At 49.7% G+C, this 22,430-nt stretch overlaps 1 protein-coding gene across 2 annotated transcripts; it reads right to left on the bottom strand.

The window, feature by feature from the left end:
* Positions 1-2,150: 2,150 nt before the first annotated feature.
* FAM107A (family with sequence similarity 107 member A) lies at positions 2,151-20,943 on the bottom strand. 2 transcript variants are annotated; one of them, XM_072875647.1, is made up of 4 exons: positions 20,902-20,943; positions 10,667-10,841; positions 6,698-6,854; positions 2,151-5,477 (listed from the first exon to the last, which is right to left on the bottom strand). In XM_072875647.1, exons 2-4 carry the CDS (start codon positions 10,834-10,836, stop codon positions 5,370-5,372), a joined length of 435 nt encoding a protein of 144 aa, XP_072731748.1. In that variant the 5' UTR covers positions 10,837-10,841; positions 20,902-20,943; the 3' UTR covers positions 2,151-5,369. The 2 variants fall into 2 exon arrangements, with proteins under 2 accessions (XP_072731748.1, XP_072731747.1); XM_072875646.1 differs by lacking the exon at positions 20,902-20,943 and adding an exon at positions 19,454-20,032.
* Between the last annotated feature and the right edge of the window lie 1,487 nt (positions 20,944-22,430).

Below are 22,430 nucleotides of genomic sequence, written 5' to 3'. Positions count from 1 at the left end.
AACACTCCCACACAACTTGGTGTCCTCTGCAAACTGACTGAGGGTGCACTTGATCCTTTCATCCAGATCATTGATAAAGATATTAAACAGGACTGGCCCCAACACTGAGCCCTGGGGAACACCGCTGGTGACCGGCCGCCAACTGGATTTAACTCTGTTCACCACCACTCTCTGGGCTTGGCCATCCAGCCAGATTTTTACCCAGCGAAGAGTACACCCGCCTAAGCCATGAGCTGCTGGCTTCTCCAGGAGAATGCTGTGGGAGACAGTGTCAAAGGCTTTACTAAAGTCCACGTAGGCAACACCCACAGCCTTTCTCTCATCCACTAGGTGGGTCACCTTGTCGTAGAAGGAGATCAGGTTGGTCAAGCAGGACCTGCCTTTCCTAAACCCATGCTGGCTGGGACTGATCCCCTGGTTGGCCTGCACGTGCCTGTTGAGCGCACTCAAGATGAGCCGCTACATAATTTTCCCCGGTACCGAGGTCAGGCTGACAGGCCTGTAGTTCCCTGGATCCTCCTTCCAGCCCTTCTTGTAGATGGGCATCACACTGGCAAGCCTCCAGTCGTCTGGGACCTCCCCTGTTAACCAGGACTGCTGGTAAATGATGGAGAGTGGCTTGGCAAGCTCCTCCGCCAGCTCCCTCCGTACTCTCGGGAGTACTCATCTGAATATAGAGAAATACCTAGGATAGGCAGAGGAGAGTTCCCGAGAAGGGGTGTTCAGCCAGGGCCAGTCTGAGGATACCGCTAGCTTGAGGAAGAAAACCAGAATTTGCCATTTCTGAGGCAGTAACGAGAAGTAAATTAGGCAGTAAAATATAAGGGTTCCCTGACAGGAAATTCCACTGCAGCAAACTATCTAGGAGCACTTCAGGAGTGAGTGCATAGGAAAAGAGATCTCAGCATGACCTGGATAAATTGTAAAGCTGGTATTGAAAACTCTGGCAGCAAGAAAAATCCAGGCAATGGAGCAGTTTGTGCATAGCTAAAAGGCAGTGTATCTTAAAAGAACAGAAATGATTGTTTCTTACTCTCTTCCGTAGAAGAGGAACTGTCACGATATGAATGACTGCCTTTGGCATCAGCGTGTGGAAGGAGGTGTGTGATTAGTGTAAGCAGTCTTGGGGCATCCCCATCAAAACCTCACCGGCTGGGGCTGTGAGAGGTTGATAAAGCATTTTACAAAGTCCTGCCCGAGTCCCCTGGTCTCGTGTCTCACCAAAGGCCACGCTCTCCAGTGAAGAGGTTTGCCCTTATTGGGTTTGTGCCAGGAAATGAAGTACGCAACTTGCCATGGTAGGATAAGAAGTGAACTATTAAGCGGCAACAAGGTGGGAAGATGTTTTGGAAACCTGACCCGAAGAACGGGTTTAGTCAATGAGCCCTCATCCCTAATGATGAGCTGACTGCCCACACCAGTGCCGCAGGGGTGGAGGGTTGGGAACGCCGTGTACCTCCCAGTCTGGCAACCCCAGTGGATACCTGCTGTCAGAGAAACGCATCCAAGCACCATCTCTGCCTTGTTCTGAGCGGGGAGTTGGCGTCTCTGCTGTTAAGGATATCGCTAATGAGACAGAGAAGTCCTTTTCGTTTGCTTTGCTGCATTCAGTTTTAGTCCTGGCTCTCGGGGAGCATGATGTGTGTGACCTGCACGTGTGAAGCATCCTCTCTTTTTCTTATCTGTTTAATCTGTGGTCTGTGGTTGCTGCTAAAACACTTCAAAATGTTTAAAAATAATGAAGTGAGCTCACTAGTGTGAGGATTACCTTTCAGTTCAAAACTGAGTTTTTAAATTAACTCCAAGGGCAATGTGTTTTCTTGGCTTTGGGGGTCTTACCCTGCCAGGCAGGTGGGCATCTGTAGCCAGTTAGAAATCAAACATATGGGAAGTTTCAGCGCACAAAGCCTGATTCCACAATTTTCTTGCCCTTAAACTTTCAGTAAATTGACATGAAGTCCGGGGATAAGCAATGGATGCAGCATTGGGTGCAGATGATGAAAACAGCTCGTTGATGAGTAAGTTAACACAGCACTAACAAAGGAGTTGCTGTCAGGCTTCACTGATTTTTATGTTCATTCAGTTTATTTGTCTGTTGCCCGCTTGCATCCTCGGAGCTTTTTCAGTTTCTTGTGGAAAAGAGCAAAATATATAATCATCGTTTAGTTTATTTCTTCAGAAGTGTCCGCATTAAACAGTGTAAGTTAATTAAGTAGAGTTGCATGACATATTTTTATATAAATTTATAAACACCAACACAGAATATAGACTATATACCACACAGGCAACATACACAGTGCAAAAAATTGTCTTCCATCAATACTCTGATAGTCTGTATCTTCTGGATACACCACGTTTATTCAGGAGTGTGTTTTAGGGGCATAGGGAAGAATTCATTTAAAAGAAAGAGAGACACAAAGATACCCCCAAATCTTCCTGGTGATGCCTACACTGAGGTTTTTTCGGGTGCCACCTCCATGCTGCCGCACCATGAGGCACAAGAGCATCGGTGAAGGTTGTACAGGCTCTGGGCCTGAGCCCAGCCGGGGAGGCGGTTACCAGTTTGCAGGGATGAGAAGAGCTGTGTTGGAAAACGCTGTGATTTTTTAAGCCAGCGCTTGAACAGTAAAAGCATCATTTCCCACGTGCCGTCACGGAGGGCTGGGGCCTGCAGCTCTTGCCGGGGACGAAGCGCCGTGTGCCCCGCTGCGTGCCATGGGGCTGCTGCAGCTCGTCCCGGCCCCGCGGGGGCTACCAGCACCGGCTGCTTGTGGCCGGTTTGGTGGGTTGGTGTGTGGGCGTGCAGCTGGGTCCTGGCTCACAGCCCACGGGGTCCCAGTGGGCAGCCGGGTCAGGGCTTTTTGGAAGTGTTTCTTGTGTCTCTGTTAGCTCCGTCTGAGTTAGGACAGTATGACCTGGCCCTCCCTTTCCCTTCTGGACACCTGCTGAAAATGACCCAGACACACCTTGGCAATCCCCAGCTGCATTCGTGTGCAGCCCCGCTCTGTGCTTGGTGGACACCACATCAAAGGGAGGCACCTTGATTTTTTTTTTCGCCCAGATAATATTTGCATACTCAAGGAGACCACAGCAAAATATTTTCAACCTTTTCATTGCTGATCTGAACACTCAGCATACCCAGACCTTACCGGATGGCTTCCACCCAAGGACTTGCATAAATGCCCCCATCCCAGCCCGGGTGAGCTGATAACACTGATTTCACTGGTGCATACGGAGTGACAGATTGCCTCTCCTGGAGTGCATTTCCATCTGTGGCAAAATTACAAATTAATTTGCTGAATTTTTTTGAGCTCTTTGATCAAGGTTACTTAATCTGTGCCATAAACACTCACAAACCCCCAGCACAGTAATTCTGGCTTGTTATTTAAACCGATGTTATCTATGGAGTATCATACAGCGTTCTTTACAGCTGTGTACAAGCATCCTTAGCAACACCTTTTTTTTCTTGGAGAAATTTGACTTTTTTTTCCCCTGAAAAAATGGTTGATGCTGCTTCTTCATGGTTTTAATCATAACCTATATGAAACGCTTCACAGTTGGAAAGGACATAATAGATCTTTTCACATCTTTTTTGACCCATAGTGACCGTATGGACTGGATTTCTGAAAAAAAACCAAACTTCTTTAGAATAAGCCTGATAAGCAAGGGGCTAAAAACTACCGCAGAGACAGTGCCGTGAGATGAGGCTCTCAAGAACTGAAACTGAGTTAAGGGTTTTTATAGTCCAAGACTGTGGCAAAAGCCCTATACGTGTATCACTGCTCTTGACATGTGATGTGGCTCAGATGCCAGGGCGAGCAACAGTTCTCTGAAATGAAACACCCCACTGGACCAGGGAGGCTAGGGAATGGATTAGTAACTTTTTAATAAATATGTGATGAATGCCCAGGTTCCCTTAATTTACGTATGGATCCACTGAAGCTGTGGATAGTAGATATTGTTTAACCAGGTATTACCTTCCCAGGTGACTAGGTCCATTGAGGCTTGCCATTCAAGAGCCAGTGTTCAAAGGCAGTTGGTGAGTTATGCTGTTTAAGCTTTATGTCGGGGCTGATGTGAGAAGCAAAAAGCTGAGCTCTTCCTGAAGGAGCAGTTTTAGCTCTAGATGTGGACAGCTCAGGGCACGGGTGCCCCATCAATGTGGTAGGCTCTGTCCCTACACAGTGCAAATGCACCATCTATCTCAGCTTTGCTACACCAGCAGCAAGAAGATTTTTTAGCTTTGCAAGGTGGCAACTGAAATGAGGCAGCGCTGACCTCTGGAAAAGGGGATGAGAAGCACTGACAAATAGTTTTGCATGAGTATCTACGTGCCCCGTAGCCCCTGGTGCCTACAGATGTCAGTTGTGTGCAGGATGAACAGGGCAGCAGCCTGACACCAGTACGACATTACCACATTACCACCTCTCGACCACAGGACATTTTTGTGGGTCCCTATGGTAGCACGTGTCCAGCTGCTGGGTAAGGGGCTGAAGCTCAGTAGTCCAGGGGCAAGAAGCAGTTTGTCTGTCTGCTACATCCACAGGGATCTGCTGCCTGGTCACTGCACGCTTCCATCAACACCCACGCTGAAAACACCCAGCCTTTGCTTTCTGCACAGAGCATTTGCCTCCCACTTGGGGCGTCCAATATATTTTCTGCCTGAGCATGGAACTGCCTAAATAGCTATTTTCAAACAGGTTTGAAATGCAGTTTAAAAGTGCTCGTGAAGAACAGTTGCACCTGCCTGCGCTGCATTGGTATGGGCATGCAGAAGTTGATTTTTCTAATAGTACGGGTGTGCTGCTGGGACACACAGCCTCAGCCAGGCTTGACTTGCACACTGGTGCAATACCAGTGACCCTTGGGAAAGCCATTACAGTCACCTGGGCTGTTCTCAGTAATATGCAGATTGTCCCTTTTAGTTACCACGCCAGGTTTCCAGGAGGTTCTCCAGAGCTGCAGCCACCCTCCTGTCACCCCGTGCCTGGAGAGCCTGCCTCCAGGAAGAAGCAGGGGTCCCCCAAACCATCCCTCCACAGACTTCCCTGGCTTAAACGGTCGCTGTGTCTCAAGGGTTAACCAAGAGTTAGCTGGAGGTTAGCGTGCACCCACAATCTGGGGGGAAAATAACATCATTTCTCTCTGCATCTCCTCGTGTGAGTACTTCTTCGGTGACTACTGCACCTTTTCCACAGTGATACCTTCCTGGGCTGGGAAAACTTTTTTTGTGCCTTCTACTGGAGCAAGTGTTAATAACCGTAAGTAGCCCCAACGATGCAGCTGTGAATGTCCACCATGTACAGAGATGTCAGCGTGTATGTGTTAGCGCCGGCCTTGGTAGGATCCCCGCTGAGTTTTGGCAGAAGCTACGCTGCTTTCTCATCCCCAGTCACCGTCGATGTTCTTCTCAGGTTTTCCTTGACTTTAATGAATTCTGGTGCATGGTCTTCCTGCTTCTCCTGCTGTTTCTCCAACTGTAAGAAAGAAGAGTCACCGTTATCTGTGCATGCTAAAGGACAAAAGAACATTAGCTACATTAAAATGGTGGACTTCATTATTGCTGGGTGTTTATTATTGCTGTCCACTTATTATTGCCCAAAGCTGAGTGAGTGTGTAGCGCACATGTTGGTGCTCTTTTTCCAAACCATTACACCAGAGCCATGTTCACCCCAAGTCTCTTCTTCTGCCCAACTGAAACATTAATTTGTTTTGTTTTTTTTTTTTTCTCCAAGGAGAAGCATCTCCAGCAGAGAAGCAGGGGAGTGCTTCACTTCAGACCTGGCATGGAGGAGGGAGAAGGACGTTTCAATCCTTCCCAGCAAAGGAGGCCAGTGAGCCTGAGAAAAGCTCTCAGCATTAGGTTATCATCTAAGGGTGGGTAAGTCGTCGTACTCCCTCACTTTTATATGCGAAGTCTTTATGGATCTGTCCCTAAACCACCTTGTTTCATATTCCCAGTTCTTCTGAGAGTGCTGGGCTTTGATTTTCAAGTGATCTTGGCTTGGCTGATATTATTGCAAGGGAGCTGTTGTGTCATTAATTAAATAAACTAGTTTCATCCATTTGCAGTGCAAATACTGGCAAGTAGGACAGGGAATGACTTTCTTTTCAGTGGCAACAAGCTGACTTGCTGCTTGCGCTGGTTTGGGTAAGAGGGCAGGCACAGAGAGCACCCCAGGGCATGGCTGTGCTGCTGACAAGCACCCATGCTGAATATTGCTCTCCCCAGGCATATTTTTGGCCAGAGTACATGCCAGGAACTGCTCCCAAAGGCAGCTTGGGTGAGATTGCAGCAGGGTTTGCACCTTCCACCACTTCTGCAGCCTCTCACCCCGCACCCCAGGGTCCTGAGCACCCCTGTGGTGGGTGCTGCAACAGCCCCCGTGCTATTTGGGGTGCTTTGAACTGGAAGGCTCACCCCAAAGACACCATGTGGGACCTGGAGGAGAGCCAGGGCCAGTGGTGTGTGGTGGGGGTCCTGAGTGAGGTGGTGTGAACGAGGTGAATCCCACTGTGAGGATGAGGGTGCTGCAGCTGCATAGGGCAGCAGTGAAGGATGTATTGTGGCTCCCGTTTTATGGAGGGGTAGCAAAGCTATACCTTGGGTTGAGCCTCAGCCCACCCATCTCCTGTGGTCTGTGTCTTGTGTAGGGTGGTTAGGATAACCTGGGGATGACTGAAAACTCAGTTCTACCTGATCCAGCCTCTGGTGCCTCTTTAATAGCTCTTTTTCAAAAGGAGACTGCAATTTCTTTGCCTCTTCCTCTTCCTTCTTCTGTCTGATTAGCTGGTTTCGTCGTCGGTGCTCAAGTACCCGCTGCAGCTCTGGCTTGCTCTCCATGCCCAAGCCTCTGTGGATAAAAAGCAGATAAATCAGGGCTGGAGCACCTACACCCTGGGGTGTAGGTGCCAGCCCGGCAACCCCAAAACTCTTCTCGCTGCTAAATGGAAACATAGGAGACCTGGTCCACAAACCAGTCCCGATCCACAAATCCATCCACAAGGCTTTGAGGGTGTTACCAGGTGCACCTTACTGCGGGACGGTGCCTTGGGCTGCCTGCCTCGGGTTGGCACGGCGTTTGCTGTCTGTGTCCGGGGTTTGTGGCGCTGGAAGTTTTGCTAATCCCATTTCACGGAGGTGCTACAGCTTTCTGGGTCGGGTATGGAAATGGGACCTTCCGTTGGCTCTTGCTGTTACTAGTTTAATTATGTGAGTGACGGCTTCAGCAGCATTGAGGGCATTTTAAATAATGACGATGTTTTTTCCACCAGCAGGGGTAGTCATTGATCTGCAATAATTGTCCTGGCCGTTCCTTTTCTCACTGTTGCATCCCAGCTTTGCTTCAGAGCTGAGGGCTAGCTATCTCCCTGTTGACATGGAGAGGTTGGGTTAAGAGGCCAAAATGAAATGTCCTTTTCTCCTGGAAGTCAGAGCGTTTGCCGATGGCGCAGGTGCCTGGCTCGCCTTCAGCTGCCCAAAGCATCTCAGATGAAGCGGGGCTGCTCCAGGCCCTGTTCTGTGAGGGGTGGGATCACGGGAAAGGAGACATGGCAAGGACATGCAGGCAAGGCATAAATACGTGGTAAAGAGATGAAATAAGTTCTCCAAACAAATTTCAGAAATCTAACACTTTGAATATTGCCATGCCTGAATTTAGGCAGTAAGATTTACCTCCTGCAGCTGACCCTGGCCACCTTCCCACCAGCTTGTGCCTCCCCTAGAGGCATGGGAATAGTTATGGATGTGTAGGGCTATGGGTGAATGCGGAACAAGTCCAGATGTGCTCCTGCGTGGCTGTGGGATGGTCCCTGCCCTTCCAGAATAGTGGTTTGACCAACTCATCTCCTCCATGCCAAAAGGAATCTGCCTTCGTAAAATCCATCAGCTTCCTGGTTAAATCACTGAAAGCGGTGACTCTGCCCTGCTGAGTCCTTGTCAGAGAGAGGCAAAAACCTGAAGCTGCTGGGAAGTTGAACATTAGCTGACTTTCAGGAGACTTTATTGCAACTGCACAGACTTTTGTGTTGCTGAAAAACAGATTATTAAGAAGTGGTCGAGGCTGTATTTACGCAGGCTATCTTCTGCAATAGCAGCTGGAAAGTAAGTAATCTTGCAAGAAAATACAGAACTAGAAGTTGTTGACTGAAGTATTTTTGAGGAGAAGGAGTTGAAGACCTCATAGCTGTCACACATGCGGAAGGAGTGGGGCCTGACCACTTTCGTGGGCTGGGTTTAACACTCATTTAAATCAATGGGCTGAGAGTATTTACAAGTCCCATTGTAAAATGTGGAGTCTTTGGTGTTCCTGTGGGTGAAGGTCTGTTTTGAGGCAAGGAGGGGACATCCCTGTGTCTGTGCTAAGGGCTTGCCCAGGGCATGGCAGGTTGGCATGCGCTATTAATGCAAAGCTCATCCTCAGCATCGGGAGGTTTCTGTTGACCGAAGGCTGGTTGATTTCTGCTAAGGTCATTTGAAAGCAGGGACATCAAACTCTGTGGACTACCAAGCTTCCTTGGCAGTGTGGCGGACACTGAGGCGGTATCTCACATCGTAAGAAATTGAACTGGCAGGCAGGAAAGGGAAACGCTCTCCAGATGTAGCAAACCTCTGTGCTATCACAGCATGGCTGGGGACCAGTGCTTGCATCCTTCCAGTGCCACGTTTAACGATGCTTCGTGTTGTCATTTCTGTTTTTTGCTTTATGGTGGGACAAAGTTCATGGCATCAGCCAAGCATCAGCCAAGATAGCTGTAGCATTGGCCCCAGAGCTTTCATGATGTTTTTTTCAAGTCAGGAAGAACTCAGATGTTGTAGAGATGCTTTTCCCAAGGCTTGAGAGAGAGAAAACCTGCCTTGGCTTGCTGGAGACACAACTTGCTATGTTGCCTGTGGATTAGCTACGACTCTTTGATTTAATCAGCCTGTGTTGTTAGTACCCAGAGGTGTTGACTAAGATAAGGGTTTTGTTGCACAAGCTGCTGATTTGAGTTGCTTTTCCCTGCTGCTTAAGGGGAAAAACCAACAGCAAAGCAGAAACAGGAGCAAGCCGTAGATCCTTCTCTCTTCCCTTCTCCCCTCTCTCACCCTGTAGTAACATGTAGCAGGAAGCAAAACTGGTGGATTTGAGAGTGACAAGAAACCAGCAACGATGGGTTATTGTTTGCAGTAGGGTTTGTTTCACATATTTGCTGAAAAATATTTGGGAGGCCAGAGCCGAAGCAGGTTTAAATTGATGCCTGAGATGTACAGGACTAAAATGAGAGGGGTCAGGAGATGCAGGATGGCTGCAATGGGGCTGCCTCCTGCCAGCATCTGATGGCACATGGGGATAGATCATGGTGGCAGGCACAGGACTTGAGTACAAAAGCGATGATGCACTTTGTATTTGCTGGTTTGAAGTTCGGCTCAGCCTGGTGCCATGGGGTCTGTACCCTGTCTGCCACTGTTCATCTCTGCTACCTCCGTTGTGGGAGTTTCTTGATGCTTTGGTCCATCGTGGTTAGCCTGGAATAACATTCTGCGAGATCAAAGCCAATGCTTGTGGGTGAGCCTTTAAACTGAGCAGTATCACTAGGCAGGGTATGGTCAGTCTCAAACCACAGAGTTTTAAAAATACCTGGCTGGTATAGTTACCTCTGCCTTGATGCTGGAGAATGGCCTGGGCATGGTCCCTGTAATTCTTCTGATTCTGTGAAAATCAAATCAAACCCAAGCCCAGCCAGTGCCAGTATTGATTAATGCACCCTGCTGGCAGGCTTGATTGTTTGCCGAATTAATATATGTGTCTGGTTCTCGTAATGATTGTAGTCCTTTTGAACAGAGGCTGTGGTCCTTTTAATTAGATGGTCAAAGTGCTATCATGTCAGAATATTTCAGGGTATTCAGAAAATGTCAATATAAAGCCAGCAGATTTCTTGCTGTGCTAAAAAGGCTCTGCAATGAATATGCTTTTATTGCACTGATGTTCAGACAGTTGCTGCAAAGGAATGATGTGATTATAGGTTCTCAGTCCCTGGTGTCATTATCCTGATGTTGTATCTGTACCCCCAAAGAGTTAAACTGGGGTGATAGGGTAGGAAATCAGGAATGTGAATTCTAGCCTATCTTTATTCGTTTGATTTTGGGGGAGACAGTGATTAGCCTTTTCCTTGTACAGAAGATCTCACACTGATGCTCTCCCAGCTTTCAAAGGCTCCATCCAGCCTGCAGCTCTCACTGCCTCTGGATCGACCTTCAAGCACACAGGAAGGCTGCACATTGCTGGGGCCTTGGCAAGTCAGTGATGGAGATAGAAAAACCAGGACCAGGGAGAAAACATGCGTGGGACAGCGAGAAGGGGGCTGTAGGGATGCCTCGCATCTTCCCCCGCTTGTGGCTTGAGGTGGGTGGACATAGCGAGCAGCTCCAAAAAGCGCTAGCCGATGCTTCAGGATGGCAGAGCAGGGGGCTTTTCGTTCTGCTTTTGTTTTAAAAGAAACAATTGGTCAGAGAAAAGAGGAAAGGACTATAGCAAGTTTTACATGGTGCTTGTTTGCAGGTGAAGGGATTTATTGTCCCCTTCCAACTCACAGGCTGTCGCTGGCACTTGTGCCTCGGCTGCTGAGCTCCGACGGCTCAGCACCTCTCGGACCACTCCAACGGCAGGCTGCAACCTCCTCTTACCTTTTGTGGTTCATCAGCAGCTCTCTGTGCAGCTCTTGGTGGCTCTTCGAGGCTTTTACAGGATTTAGCAGCTTTTTAGGTTTGATGAGGTCTGGGTTTCCATCTATGTAGTCTGGGTGAGTCAGGATATTCCCACCGCCTGGTCGCTCCCGCTGTATTTCAGTGTACATCGATGCTGGAAGAAAAGAGAGGTGTTTGCATGAGAAGTCTCACCCCGCTGTGGTGTGGGAACCTGCTGGAGCTCTCCTCTCCGGGGCAAGACAGAGGAGAAGAGATGGTGCCTGCTCCGGCTGCTCGACACCCATGTCGGTGTCTGCATGCATGTGTCTCCATGTGCTAGTGCAGGTTTTTTAGAGGTTTTAAAATATATTCCCTTTGCGTTGTTGACGAGACACATATTAATTAGATCACTTAAATTACTTGCCAGCCGCTCGCTTCAGTGGTTGCAGCATTTAGTGCCAAGGATTAATTAATGCAAGATAGGTCTAACTAAAACTGGAAACAGCCATGGATATGGACTGTGCTGAGCTGCTGCTTTGGTTGTCCTGGCCAAGGCTGTCGGTCCCTTAGCACAAGGGGATGCTGTGGGATTTGAGGGGCTTCCAAAACACAGGCCTGAGGAAGTGCTGCGGTACCTGAAACCTCTTGTCAAGGAAAGATTTTGCTGATATCCTACTGGCCTAATAATCAGGATCGAGCCCAATGCTAAGAAAAGTATAATTTGCCCATGCAGTATGTGATCGTGCTGTAATAATTTGTATGTTCTGGATGTAAGAACAAGAGCCCACTGTTTTGGAAGTGATGGCAGCTTGGCTTTCAGGCAAACCACAGGGCATATTCACTGTTGGTATTTTCCAAGTGCTCTACATTTCTCCTTTACAAAAAACCCTATACAAAGTGAGTGCAAAGCACAAGTTATGAGGCAAACTGCACGCAGTGGGCTATGTCTTTAAATGTGGAGCACAGTGGGGCTGCCTACAATTATTCCGTGTACGGTCTAATCAGGGGCCCAGAAAGAGCAATTTATTCCTGATTATTCACTTGAACAATTTGGAAGTTTACCAGTAAGAACAAAAAGTCCCAGGAAAAGGGTGTAGGCAGCTCCATGTCTGTAAGTGTCTCATTATTACAGTATTTTGGGGGGCCTAGTGTGCAGTTATATGGGTTGGTGGAACAGCAAGGAAAACAGTTGTTCAGTAATGTTGCCTCTCTCTCTTATTGCAATCTCATGTATAAAAGGAATAAAACCCTTTTAAAAGAGAAATCAATAAAAAAAGGCAAGAGAAAGCAGCCTAGGTCATTCTTTCATAGTCAGTAAGTACTTACCAAATGTAAAGTGGATTGCAATCAAACAGAATTGTGTAAGGAATAATACTGCTGAAGAAATGATTCAATATCAAACAACTTCTCATTGAATGTTAATGTGGCCAGTGCCCTACTGCTTTGGGAACAAAGAAAAACAAATCAGAGCCCATTACATGAGTGTAATTGGGGTGAATAGTTCGGTACATATTTAAAGGGCGCTTGGAAGCTGGAACCAGTGATTTCTTGTATCAAATTATTTCCCTCTAGGATCATTCATCACTGCTGGCAGAAGGGAAGGTGGCGTGGTTTGATGTTTGATGGCAAGTGCCAGGCTGACTCAAACCCCTGCGGGGCTGGACTCCACAGGCTGAAACTGGGGGCTCAACGTTGCCTTCCAGAGAGATGCAGGGACTGAAGAACAGCCAAGGGTTAAGGCAGCACAAATTCATGGCTAATTTTTGTTAGATGAAAGCCAGGTTTTGAACAATGAGAAAACATGTCAGGTTTTCACTGGGGTGGAATTGCTTTGGTTTTTTTCTTCTTCTACTTCTTCCCTTTTTTGGTTGCTTTTCACAGTAGAAGAGGCAGACAAGAGGCAGGGAAGGAAGGTACAAAAGCAAAGGTTTGTTTTGGCATGAATGAAATGGATGAGCTCCCATTTCAAATGGCAAAGCAATGTCTTCATTCTTCAAACAAAAAAGTCTCTCTGTGGAGTAACTTAAATAAAATGCCAGGCGTTTTTAATGGAAACACTGTTTTTGGACAGCTGTACTAACAGACTAGCCTCAATGTCACTGTGTTGTCCTGTTGCCCTTTTCCCACTGTTCCTGTGCCGTTGTTTAGACCAGAGCTGCCTCCAGTGACAGAGATGCCTGCACTTGCTTGTGTGCTGGGTACCAAATCCTGTCGCATGGCAGGAGAAGGGCTGGGGTGTATTGATCTTGGATTTGTCCATCTTAAATCCACTGATTGTGCTCTGCTAGGGGATAATGCAGCGAGCAGCGAGCGTGGAAGGATTATGTGGCCAACCAAGCCTGAAGGACCAACCTGGATGCTGTAAATGGCTGTAACTAGTGACTTTGGTGGTTTTTTTCTATACCAAGTAGCTCTTGGGCCCTGCCACTAAGCTGTACTAGCTCTTGGGGTGCTGGTGCAGCACTGTTACTTATAAAGCACTGCTTTCCCCCTGCCTCTGTGATGTATGGGTTTCCTTTTGCAACTCAGGAGTGGGAGTCTCTTCTTCCCCACCTCCAAGACGCAGATCCTGGGAGATTCGCTTGGGGCAGGTTGTCCCCACATCCCCACAGGGCTAACGTCCAGCAGCATACAACATTATTCATGGTGTCATCCAGCCCTTCAGGTTGGTCTTGTGGTGTTTCCACCCCGCCAGACACCCAGGGTGATCAGGGAAGGGCCTCCCCCCCTGCCTTGGGGGACCCTCTGCTTGTGCAGCATTTTGGGGGAGAACCGCAGCAAGCCTGGAGGTTTTGAATTGGCTGATATGGTTATTTCGAGACTGCAGCAATCTAACATTGCATGGCTGAGGCTTGCAAAGAAGCAGCAATTTATCAACCTGTTTACTGAAGGCAGATGGGGAACTTTTCCCTGAAACTAGTAGAAATGAAGAAAATACTGGGAAGGAAGGAGTGGGAGGAATTGAAACTGACTGGAAGCATTTCTGGCCAGGCGGCTGTTAAATCAGCATGCAAAAGTCCTCCCAGTGAGTGCAATTTGCCTGAACAATACTGTGGGGGCCAGGACACGGCAGGCAGCTCTGAGCTTGGTTTTCACTGGGATAGATGTGCCTAGGGGTGTGCAGACACCAGCCTCGAGGGTTTGGCTTCCAGTGGGTGTCCGTACTGCTGCCCCGGGGACAAAGTCAAAGCCCTGACCTTGTCCCTGACCGGGACTGGAAGGAGCCTTGAACCTCACTACAAGAATAACTTTAAACCTTCAGAAGACCGTAGTCTGGAACAATTCAAGGAATGTCTTCATTTGCATTGAGCAGAGAAAGAAAAATGAGAATATAAAAATATTGGTGCACCTGAAACACAGCTTGGGGTTATGCTGGGAGTAAGGACGGGACATCCTTTCTCCTGCAGGTTGGCAGATAGGGACCCAATGCAAAATGTTTCTTGTGGAGTAGATCTATCATCTTCAAGACCTGATGTAATTCATGTTCGTGTAAGGGGAGACAGACTGCTATCAGGCTGCTTTTTGTCATTATTCATAGTGCTGGAGGTATAAATCAAGCCAGGTCTCTGCAGTGGATTTACAGCAGGATGTCTGTTTTCGCATGATTCAGCCGTAGATCAATGAACAAGGCTCTGCTCTGGCACCTCCTTGGCCACCATCATAAATCAGCAAAAGGCGTTAGACATTTTTATATTGTTCTTGGCAAGATATAAACAAAAAAATACATGTGCATTTTAATACCCTCTGCTGTACTCAGAAAGACACTGTGACCTTTTAAATAGATCTGGTTTGGAGTGTTGCTGATAAAAAGTAGCTGTGTTTGCTTCAACGTACTCAGTCTTTTGCTTGCTTTTAAATATTTTCCCTTTCCTCATTTCTAGAAGCCTGAGGCTTTCTAGGAAAGGTACGTTTCCAAGTGACTTTTCTGTAAGTAAAAAGCAAGACTGCCTGGATGAGGAGGCCAGGGTCACTGGCAGGTTCTTGGACTTCACGCATGGTGTTATCTCCTCTCCCAACTGTAGCTGTGAACGAGCTCCCAGTCTTGATTAGTTTTCTAGGAGACCCCACAGGGAATATTCAGCATCTTTGAGATCGCTCCGAGACCAACCACCTCCTGCCCCAGGGTGTGGGACTGGCTGGAGGAGAAAAATGACATTTTAATATCTTGGTCTGTTCTGACCTAAAGCAAAGCCCAAATTCCTGCTCAGACTGTCTGGAAATGCTTTATGATGCATGCAAAATGATTTATATCCCCCAATTCCTGGGAGACTTGCGATAAAATCATCAGTCTGCAATCCTGGGGCAAATTGTTTCCACTTCTGATTATGCTCAGCCCTAACCTTTTGGGGAACAGGATATCAGGCAGTTTTGGTGCAACATTAAATGCCTTTGAAAACCTGAACGTTGCAAATAATACATTAAATATACCCTACTAGGAGCGTAAAACGCGGTGTGCTGCTTGGGGTGCTGAGTGGTTTTTGTGCAGTCCAGGGCAAGGAGAAAGGTTTTAGCCTGCTCCTGGAGAGGAGGAGGAGGGGGGGATTGGCTCATGCCCAGGGACAGGCATCGGACACGGGGGCTCGGCCGTGGCCGGAGCTGAGCTACGCTTCCCTTTGCTGCTGCTGCTTTTTGGTTTTCCCTCACTCGGAGGAGATGCCCTTCACAGAGCATTTATTTAGGATTAAGCGACTTGTCTGTCCGTGGTGGGTTGCCCTGTGAGCCCCTCTGCGTAGGGACCACATGCTGTGTGCTGCTCCCTGTGCTGCCGCTGCTGCTGCTTCACCGTCCTGTCGGGATGGAATTAATCCCCAGGAATGTTAAGGGGATTAACGGCCCTGGAAAGGGCAGGTAACCCGAGGGCTGCAGCTCTGCTTACGGCTGCCTGCGTGGCTCCAGGCGTTCTTCCCAAGGGGAAAACCAAAACAGATTGGAAAGAAAATTAATCCATAGCTGTTGGGTTTAGAAAGCTGTAGGGTGGAGGCCTGGGCTCCTACCCAGCACCTCTCGACTTGCGACTGTATAGGAGAATGGAGGGTGCAGCAGGACACCAGTGTTCGGCTGCTTTTTGCAGGTTTTCATGTGAAATGCCTCCTCCCCCTTCACTTTTGTTTTGCCAAGCTCTCCTCGACATCCAGCCCCTCTGCGACCTGCTCGCCCTTCCCCTGTGCGTCCCTCGGCCCTTTTCCACACCACCTGCAAACCAAGTGTCTCTCCCTTCAGCGCCGTAGGCAGCCCTGCTCGGCAGCATGCCCGGCCCCATGCAGTGCTGCCCTGTTGGTTCTCAGCATCCTTAACTCGCAAAGCTGTCGATGCTGGCTTCTGCAGCACAGGTCAGTGCTTAGCTTTAGCTGAAATCTAGAAAGCAAACGTAGTTCGCAGCCTTTTATTTCTGCTGTCTGCGTCATCTGAGAACTGATTTTCCAACTAGAGCATCTCAGGAGAGGTTTGTCAATCGGGGCAGATGATGACCACTCGTTAAAAATATTGTATGGGCATCCGTGTCTGGGCAGAGAATGGGCCTCTGTGAATGCCATCCATGTAAAAACAGGCAGAAGGCATTATTCTGGGAATGGGATCCAAGATCAGAGGATATTGCAATTTGTAAATCTGTGAAACCCTATTACTTGGTAGAAGGGATGAGACTGGGCAAAAACCTCAGGATGCCCAGGGTCAGAGCCCTGGATCTGGGTTTGTAAAACCACTGACCCAAGGGACCATTTCCTGGGCAGAAATGATCACTTAAACCTGTGGCTACAGAGAAGAATCTCTGGTTTTCTGGATGCCTGGGATTTATTCATGAATGCGTCTTTTTTAAAGAACCGACAGATTAACGAAGGGCTGCTGAAAGAAGCTCGTCATACACATCCCGCAAGTGAGGAGCTGCAAAACCAACACACTCAATACGGGTCAGCAGAGCTCGTTTAAAGCTATTTACACAAGTAATCTGAGCCTGGGAAATAACGTGAGTTTCTGACACATTTAACTGCAGTCATGGGGGGAACCTTCCCTCTTCTGGGCTACGGCCAGAGCCGTCCTTTCCCCAGGCTGAGGGTACCATCCCTCACACCCCTCCTCCTCGGGAAGGCTGAGAGGGGCGAGCCCGTCTGCACACCCTGCGAGGGTTTGCACACGCAGGTAGAGGTGCATGGGATCTTTAAACTAGCCTCTGTTCCTTTTAAGCACTAATACATGCACACTTCTACCTGTTAACCAGAAGTTAACTTTTTTTTTTTCATTTTAGAGCATGAACTTTCAGTCAATGCATTTCCACTGTCTGAAGTGGAGCTGGAGTTTGGCCCTACAGCTTTCCCATGAGAGTGTAATGGCAGAAAAGGTCATGCTGTATGCTAGGTCCTCCAAAGAATTAAGCTGAAAGTTTGTCTTTTGTTTTGGATTCTTGAATTCATGGCATTTGCTAATTTGCATGATTTTCCTAACATTAATTAGGAATTATTTATTAGGAATTTATTAGGAAAAAAAAAAATTAGAAACACAGAATAGCTGGGGTTGGCATCATGGGGCAAGGAAGGAATTGCGTGTCGGTCTCCATGAGCCCCAAAGCTTTGCGTGGTGAGAGCAGTTTTCGGGAGTGTGACTGTGTTGGGAAGGATCAGCTGCCAGGAGGACGAGCGAAGCCAGGCACTTGCTTTCGAAAGCCACTTTCTGCGTGGTTGGTAGGTTCAGGGCAGAGCGAGGCACCCAGGTGCGGGCTTTAGTGGGTGAGGTGAGGGTGCTGTCCCATGCGGAGGCGAGGCTTTGGGGTCTCAGTGACTGGAAGCCCATTGGCAAGCAAATCTCTGCAGCTGAGCCCACAAAATGCACCTTAACACCCCAACTAATCCACGTGTGGCTGTTACGCTGCTGAGCCCGGAACAAAAAACCTGTCATTTCTTCACATTATCTTAATGACTGTTGTGACTTACTGCCCTGGAGATGGATGATGACGATGTTAATAATAATGATGTTGATGATGATGATGATGAGGATGATGATAATAATAATAATAACAACAACAACAATAATAATATGGTGAGCCCAAAGATTGGCAGATGCTAATCATTACCCTCCCTGGGCGAGACGGTACCAGCTCCCATCCTCACTGTGATTTTCCTCTCCTCTAGTTCCTGCCGTGCCGGCGGCTCAGGAACATCTCATACCAAAGGACCTGGCACGCTCCCCCTTGCTTGTCACCAGGCGACCATATCACTGATAAATGATACGCGTGCTCCGGAAAGGAGGCAAAAAGCCTTTGTCTGCTTTTAATCTATAGTTTTAAATAATTAAGCAAGGCTAATTCTGGTATTTATAATGCAATAGGGTGAATGTAACTTGATGTGGCTGCCATGGGAAGCGCTTCCCAGCTATCGGGTGGCTGCCTCGGAGCAGCAGGCGTGCACGCCCCGGGGTCCTCTTGCCTTCGCTCAGCCCTGATGTTCAGGAATAAACCCCACTAGGTTGCTGGGTTGGAAAGGGAAAGAAAACTAATGGAAATGTAAACGGGGCAGGGGGACATGGCCCTGTGGCTCCTGGCCCTGCTGCCACACATCACTGTTCCTGCCTCTGCCTCTCTGCTGAGCACATGCTGGGCATGGGACTGCCCACCAGTACAGCCTGAGCTCCTCACCAGTGTAGCCATTGCTCCTCACAGGTACAGCCAGTGCTCTCCTCTAGTACAGCCACTGCTCCCCACCAGTACAGCCAGTGTTCTCCCACCAGCATAGCCAGCTTCCCCAGTTCAGCCAGTGCCCCCAGTCCTGCCCACCCTTGCCGAGCGCTGTGCCAGCACTGCAGCCCGTGGGGTTGGGGTCCCCCATTTATACCAGCGCTGCACCCGCATAAGGGGGCACAGAGCAGGCACTGGGCGCAGCCCAGGCTGCTCACACGCCGCCAGCTGCAATCACCCCCAAATGTAACGGACCCCAGATGTCACCACAGTCACCCGCTGAGCTTTGCACTCATGCGCACATATTTGGAAGAGAGAAATCCCGGCAGGTTTGGGGCTAGCTGAGCTGTCTGGTGTGTAGAAGTTACTGGTACCCTGTTTTGTGTTGGCTAATGATGGAAATGCTTGTACAGTCAGGCAGCAGCAAGCTCCCCTCTGCCTGCAGGCAGCCAGGATTGGGTGTGCTGGTTAATAATTTCATTTAATTACCTTGGACTGTGATAAGCGAAGATAACAAGGCTGGGATCCCACTCTGTTAGCAATCACCAAGGGACGTCAGCCCCGTGCCTTTTGCAAGTGGCATGTGGAGCGGCTTGTTTAGTTTTGTTAAGCAGCGACAGATGCTTAGCAGTCTTTCTCGATAATCGCAAACTTACTTTTAATATCTCACCAAATATTTGCTCTATGCATTTGCCTGCCTATGATAGAGACACGCATCAATCATTAATGAATGTTTTAAGGTAGCTCAAAGGTATTTTGTTGAATACAGGGAAAATCCTCCCAAGTTGATTTGCAGGGATTGTATTAGCAAGTGCCCCCTGTCCAGCCCAGTGCCTCGCCAAGAAGGTTTGAATTGCAGCATGGGTTTGCTTGGGGAATTTCTTGTGGGATACAGGTCCGTTTTGAAAGGCGGAAACAGAAGGGCAGCTTCCCAACCAGCTACTGAGCTATTAAAGTAACATGATATCTCAAATAAAATTTAAAACAGGGTCCAAAGTCACCTGTGCATAAATACGTATGCAGTGCAGACTAACCCCACAGAGGCTCAGCAGCCCGTCCCCGCAGAGAGGAGCTGGCAGGGACGTGGGGACCCCCCGGGGCGGCTCAGATGGCCCTGGACTTACCTGATTTCTGCAGCGTGGCCCTGGGGAGCCCGGGGGGCAGGTGCTGCCTCGCGCCCCACGACATGGAGCTGCGGGGGCTGAGGCTGCCGCTTCTGCCCGGCTGTGCTCGCACCTGCGTGACTTTTTGGCTGGGTCCGACGAAGCTGCCCAGCTCCTGCCAGGTCTCTCCAGCGGGAGCAGGGACAGAGGGTCACGTGGAGGTGGCTGCTGCACCGGTGCTCCCTCCCCGCCGCTCTCGCCACTCCACAGGGACCCTACCAAGGGCTGGAGCTCAGCTGGCAACAGTGGTGGCCTTGCCCGCTGCTTGATGCTGGTCCCAAAGGTTCCTCTGCCACCCTGAAAACTTGCTGCCTTTGCTCTTTGTTGCTGGATGATGTTTTCCCAGGATGGAGGAACCAGCTAACAGCTTTTCCCCCCAAAGCCTGCTCAGCACGGCCACTGCTGCCGGTGGAAAGGTCGCTTCCCTGCTCCACGGAGGACGATTTCTCCTAAGCGTGCCTTAACCACGCTCCCGGAGAAATCAGATCACCCCAGAGGAAGCCACACGCCCACTCTCTTTAGCAACCACTGCAACAGCCAAGCCCGGCACCAGGGCAACCGCTCGAGTTATCGTGATTATTTCCCGGCGTGTTGCAACACCCCGTAATCTACTAACTGCTGCGCGGTCCAGGGGGAGCAGCTGCTGCACCCTGTGGGTAAGGGCTGCGGGAGGGAGAAGCAGCCCCTGCACGGGGGCCATGGGCATCCTGGTGGCACCAGGGCTGTGCGATGCTGCTGCATCCCTGCCCTGGGCTCCCGCTGCCCTGAGTCTCATCCTGCTGAGATGCAGCCCCTGCCTGGATCGGGCCCCTCGTCCCCATCCTTGCTGTAGCTGGAGGTACCGTGTCAGCTGTCCCTGAATTGCCACGGCCTGGGAAACCAGAGGCTGCAAAGCTGAGGGAGGAGAAGGAGTTAAACCACCCCAGCAGCTCCTTTGGCTCTTAGATGGGTGCTGTGGTCTGGCTCTGCCCGGGTCGCCCCATGCCAGCCTGCAGATAGCCAGTGTTTCGGTCCCAGGAGGTGGGCAGGGATGGGGTGAAACCATTTCCACCCATAGGAAGGGGATAAGGGAAGCCCGGGGGCACTGCTGAGGTGCAGGTATGAGCCGCATTCCTGCACCCCTGCACCCATGGGTGCACACACCGGCACGGCCACCTCCTGGCCTGATGCTCCTGGCCCCGTGAAGGACTGGAGAAAGAGGCCAGGCTGCCGTGGGCACGGGGTTGCTTATTCACTTATTTTCACCTCTCCACATTTCACTCCTCTCCACGTCTCAACATTTTTTCCCCCATCCCAGCCGTGTTTTCCAGCCAAGGGCTCAGCAGTGCCGGATGTGAACAGAAGCCCTGGCCTCTCCCAGCTCTCCTCGCAAAGCTCTCTGTGGGGCAGCGCGGGCTGCTGGCACTCACCCGAGCTGCTGCTCCTGGGCTTCCCGCTTCCACTCGGACGCTTGGGCTGAAGGGAATATTCTTTCTGGAAGAAAAGACAAGAGAGAAATGGGAAAGGACTGTACAGGTATTGCTCTGTTACAGGAGATGAAACGTAGGACGAGTTGCCAGTCATTTGCTACTAGAGACTTAAAAAAATTATTATTTTTTTAACCTCCTGACCAGGAGCTGTTAAACTTAGTTGACATGGAGCATCTGATGCAGGAGACGAGAGGCAGGCCAGTCCACATTCCCCTGTGTGTGGTGTGTGCGTACGTGTGCTTGCGTGAGCACGGTCAGCCCGTCCTGACCAGCCGTGGGTTAAACACGGGCAGGGTTTTGAAGATCCCACACAGCTTTTGCCTCTAGACCAAGGCTGTGGCGGAGGAGAGGGCTTTAAGTGCGGAGGCTGTGCAGTTTGTCTGCGCAAATTGCAAACTGCCTCGCAGACCACACGTGCCCCATGAGCTTTTCGTGGCCGTGCAGATTCCCCTCACATCGCCCATTGCCCCGTAGCCTGGCTGCTCATGGCACATTCCAAAATTAGCTCAATTTCAAACTGAAAAAGAGATGGATGCACTAGTGCCCTTGGGTCGCCTTTGAACAGGCTAAAGCTCAACACCTGGTGTTGAGCTTCGGGTCTGTGAGTTCACTGGAGATGTGTCAAAGGGGGAAAAGAGCATCGATTTAAACCTGCTTTGAGCTTCTGAGTAAGTGTGGTTACAGCTGGTAGACGCGGGAGTGGAAAAGGGCTGTGATCCATCAACACCTGCTTTTGACTGAGTAAAAAAATTTGGAAAAAAGGCAAGCTAAATTTTCTGGACATATTCTGTCTGATATGCCCTAGTGCCTGATCAGCTGCACATCTGGGCTCCTCTCTGCAGGGAAGTGCGTTTGTGGGGTGCTGAGGACCTCCCGTCCTGAACCAAAGAACTTTTCACGGCAAAGCTGTTTTTCTAGGAGCTCCTTGCACAATAATTCTCTTTGCTATCTAAATTAGTAAGCAATCTCACCCTGTGCTCCTGAGTCTTTGGGATTAACAAAAAGTCTTTGTATTCCCCCTGTAGCTCCCTGAAGGTTACTGTGTGAAGGCGGTTGATTGCTGGGTGGTATTTATCTGGAGTGGCTCCTGCAGACAAGGAGTTGCGTCATTCACCGACTGCCCCCGTGTTTCTTATGAAGCGCCTTTGTGTCCCAGGAGAAGGTGACATGGGGAGCTCAGCCCAGCATCGCTCATTGCGGCTCCTGTGCCCCGCGCGGCCCCGTGCTGCTGTGAATGCTGGGGGGTTTTACAGGCAGTCCCGCGGGTTTGTTCGGAGGTGTCACCCCCGGAGGAGCGAGCTCAGGGGAGTCCCTGTGCCAGGAGCTGGCAGAAGAGCTGGGCGGCTCTGGCACGGCTCTGGCACGGCCCTGGCACGGTTCTGGCACGACTCCGGCACGGCTCCGGCATGGCTCCGGCACAGCTCTCTCTGGCATGCGTGGCCACAGAGGACTCATTTCTTGGGACTTGG

Source organism: Ciconia boyciana, chromosome 11, assembly GCF_034638445.1.
Source record: "Ciconia boyciana chromosome 11, ASM3463844v1, whole genome shotgun sequence".
Taxonomy (NCBI): Eukaryota; Metazoa; Chordata; class Aves; order Ciconiiformes; family Ciconiidae; genus Ciconia; species Ciconia boyciana.
This window is presented reverse-complemented; position numbering and strand designations above follow the sequence as displayed.

What these genes read in the sequence shown, in the direction of transcription:
- FAM107A (XM_072875646.1), bottom strand. Translation starts at nt 19,517, where the DNA reads ATGTCGTGGGGCGCGAGGCAGCACCTGCCCCCCGGGCTCCCCAGGGCC. An exon ending in GGCCACGCTGCAGAAATCAG is followed by an intron (nt 10,842 to 19,453) that starts GTAAGTCCAGGG and finishes CTTTTCTTCCAG; the next exon opens with CATCGATGTACACTGAAATA. An exon ending in CTGCTGATGAACCACAAAAG is followed by an intron (nt 6,855 to 10,666) that starts GTAAGAGGAGGT and finishes TTTTATCCACAG; the next exon opens with AGGCTTGGGCATGGAGAGCA.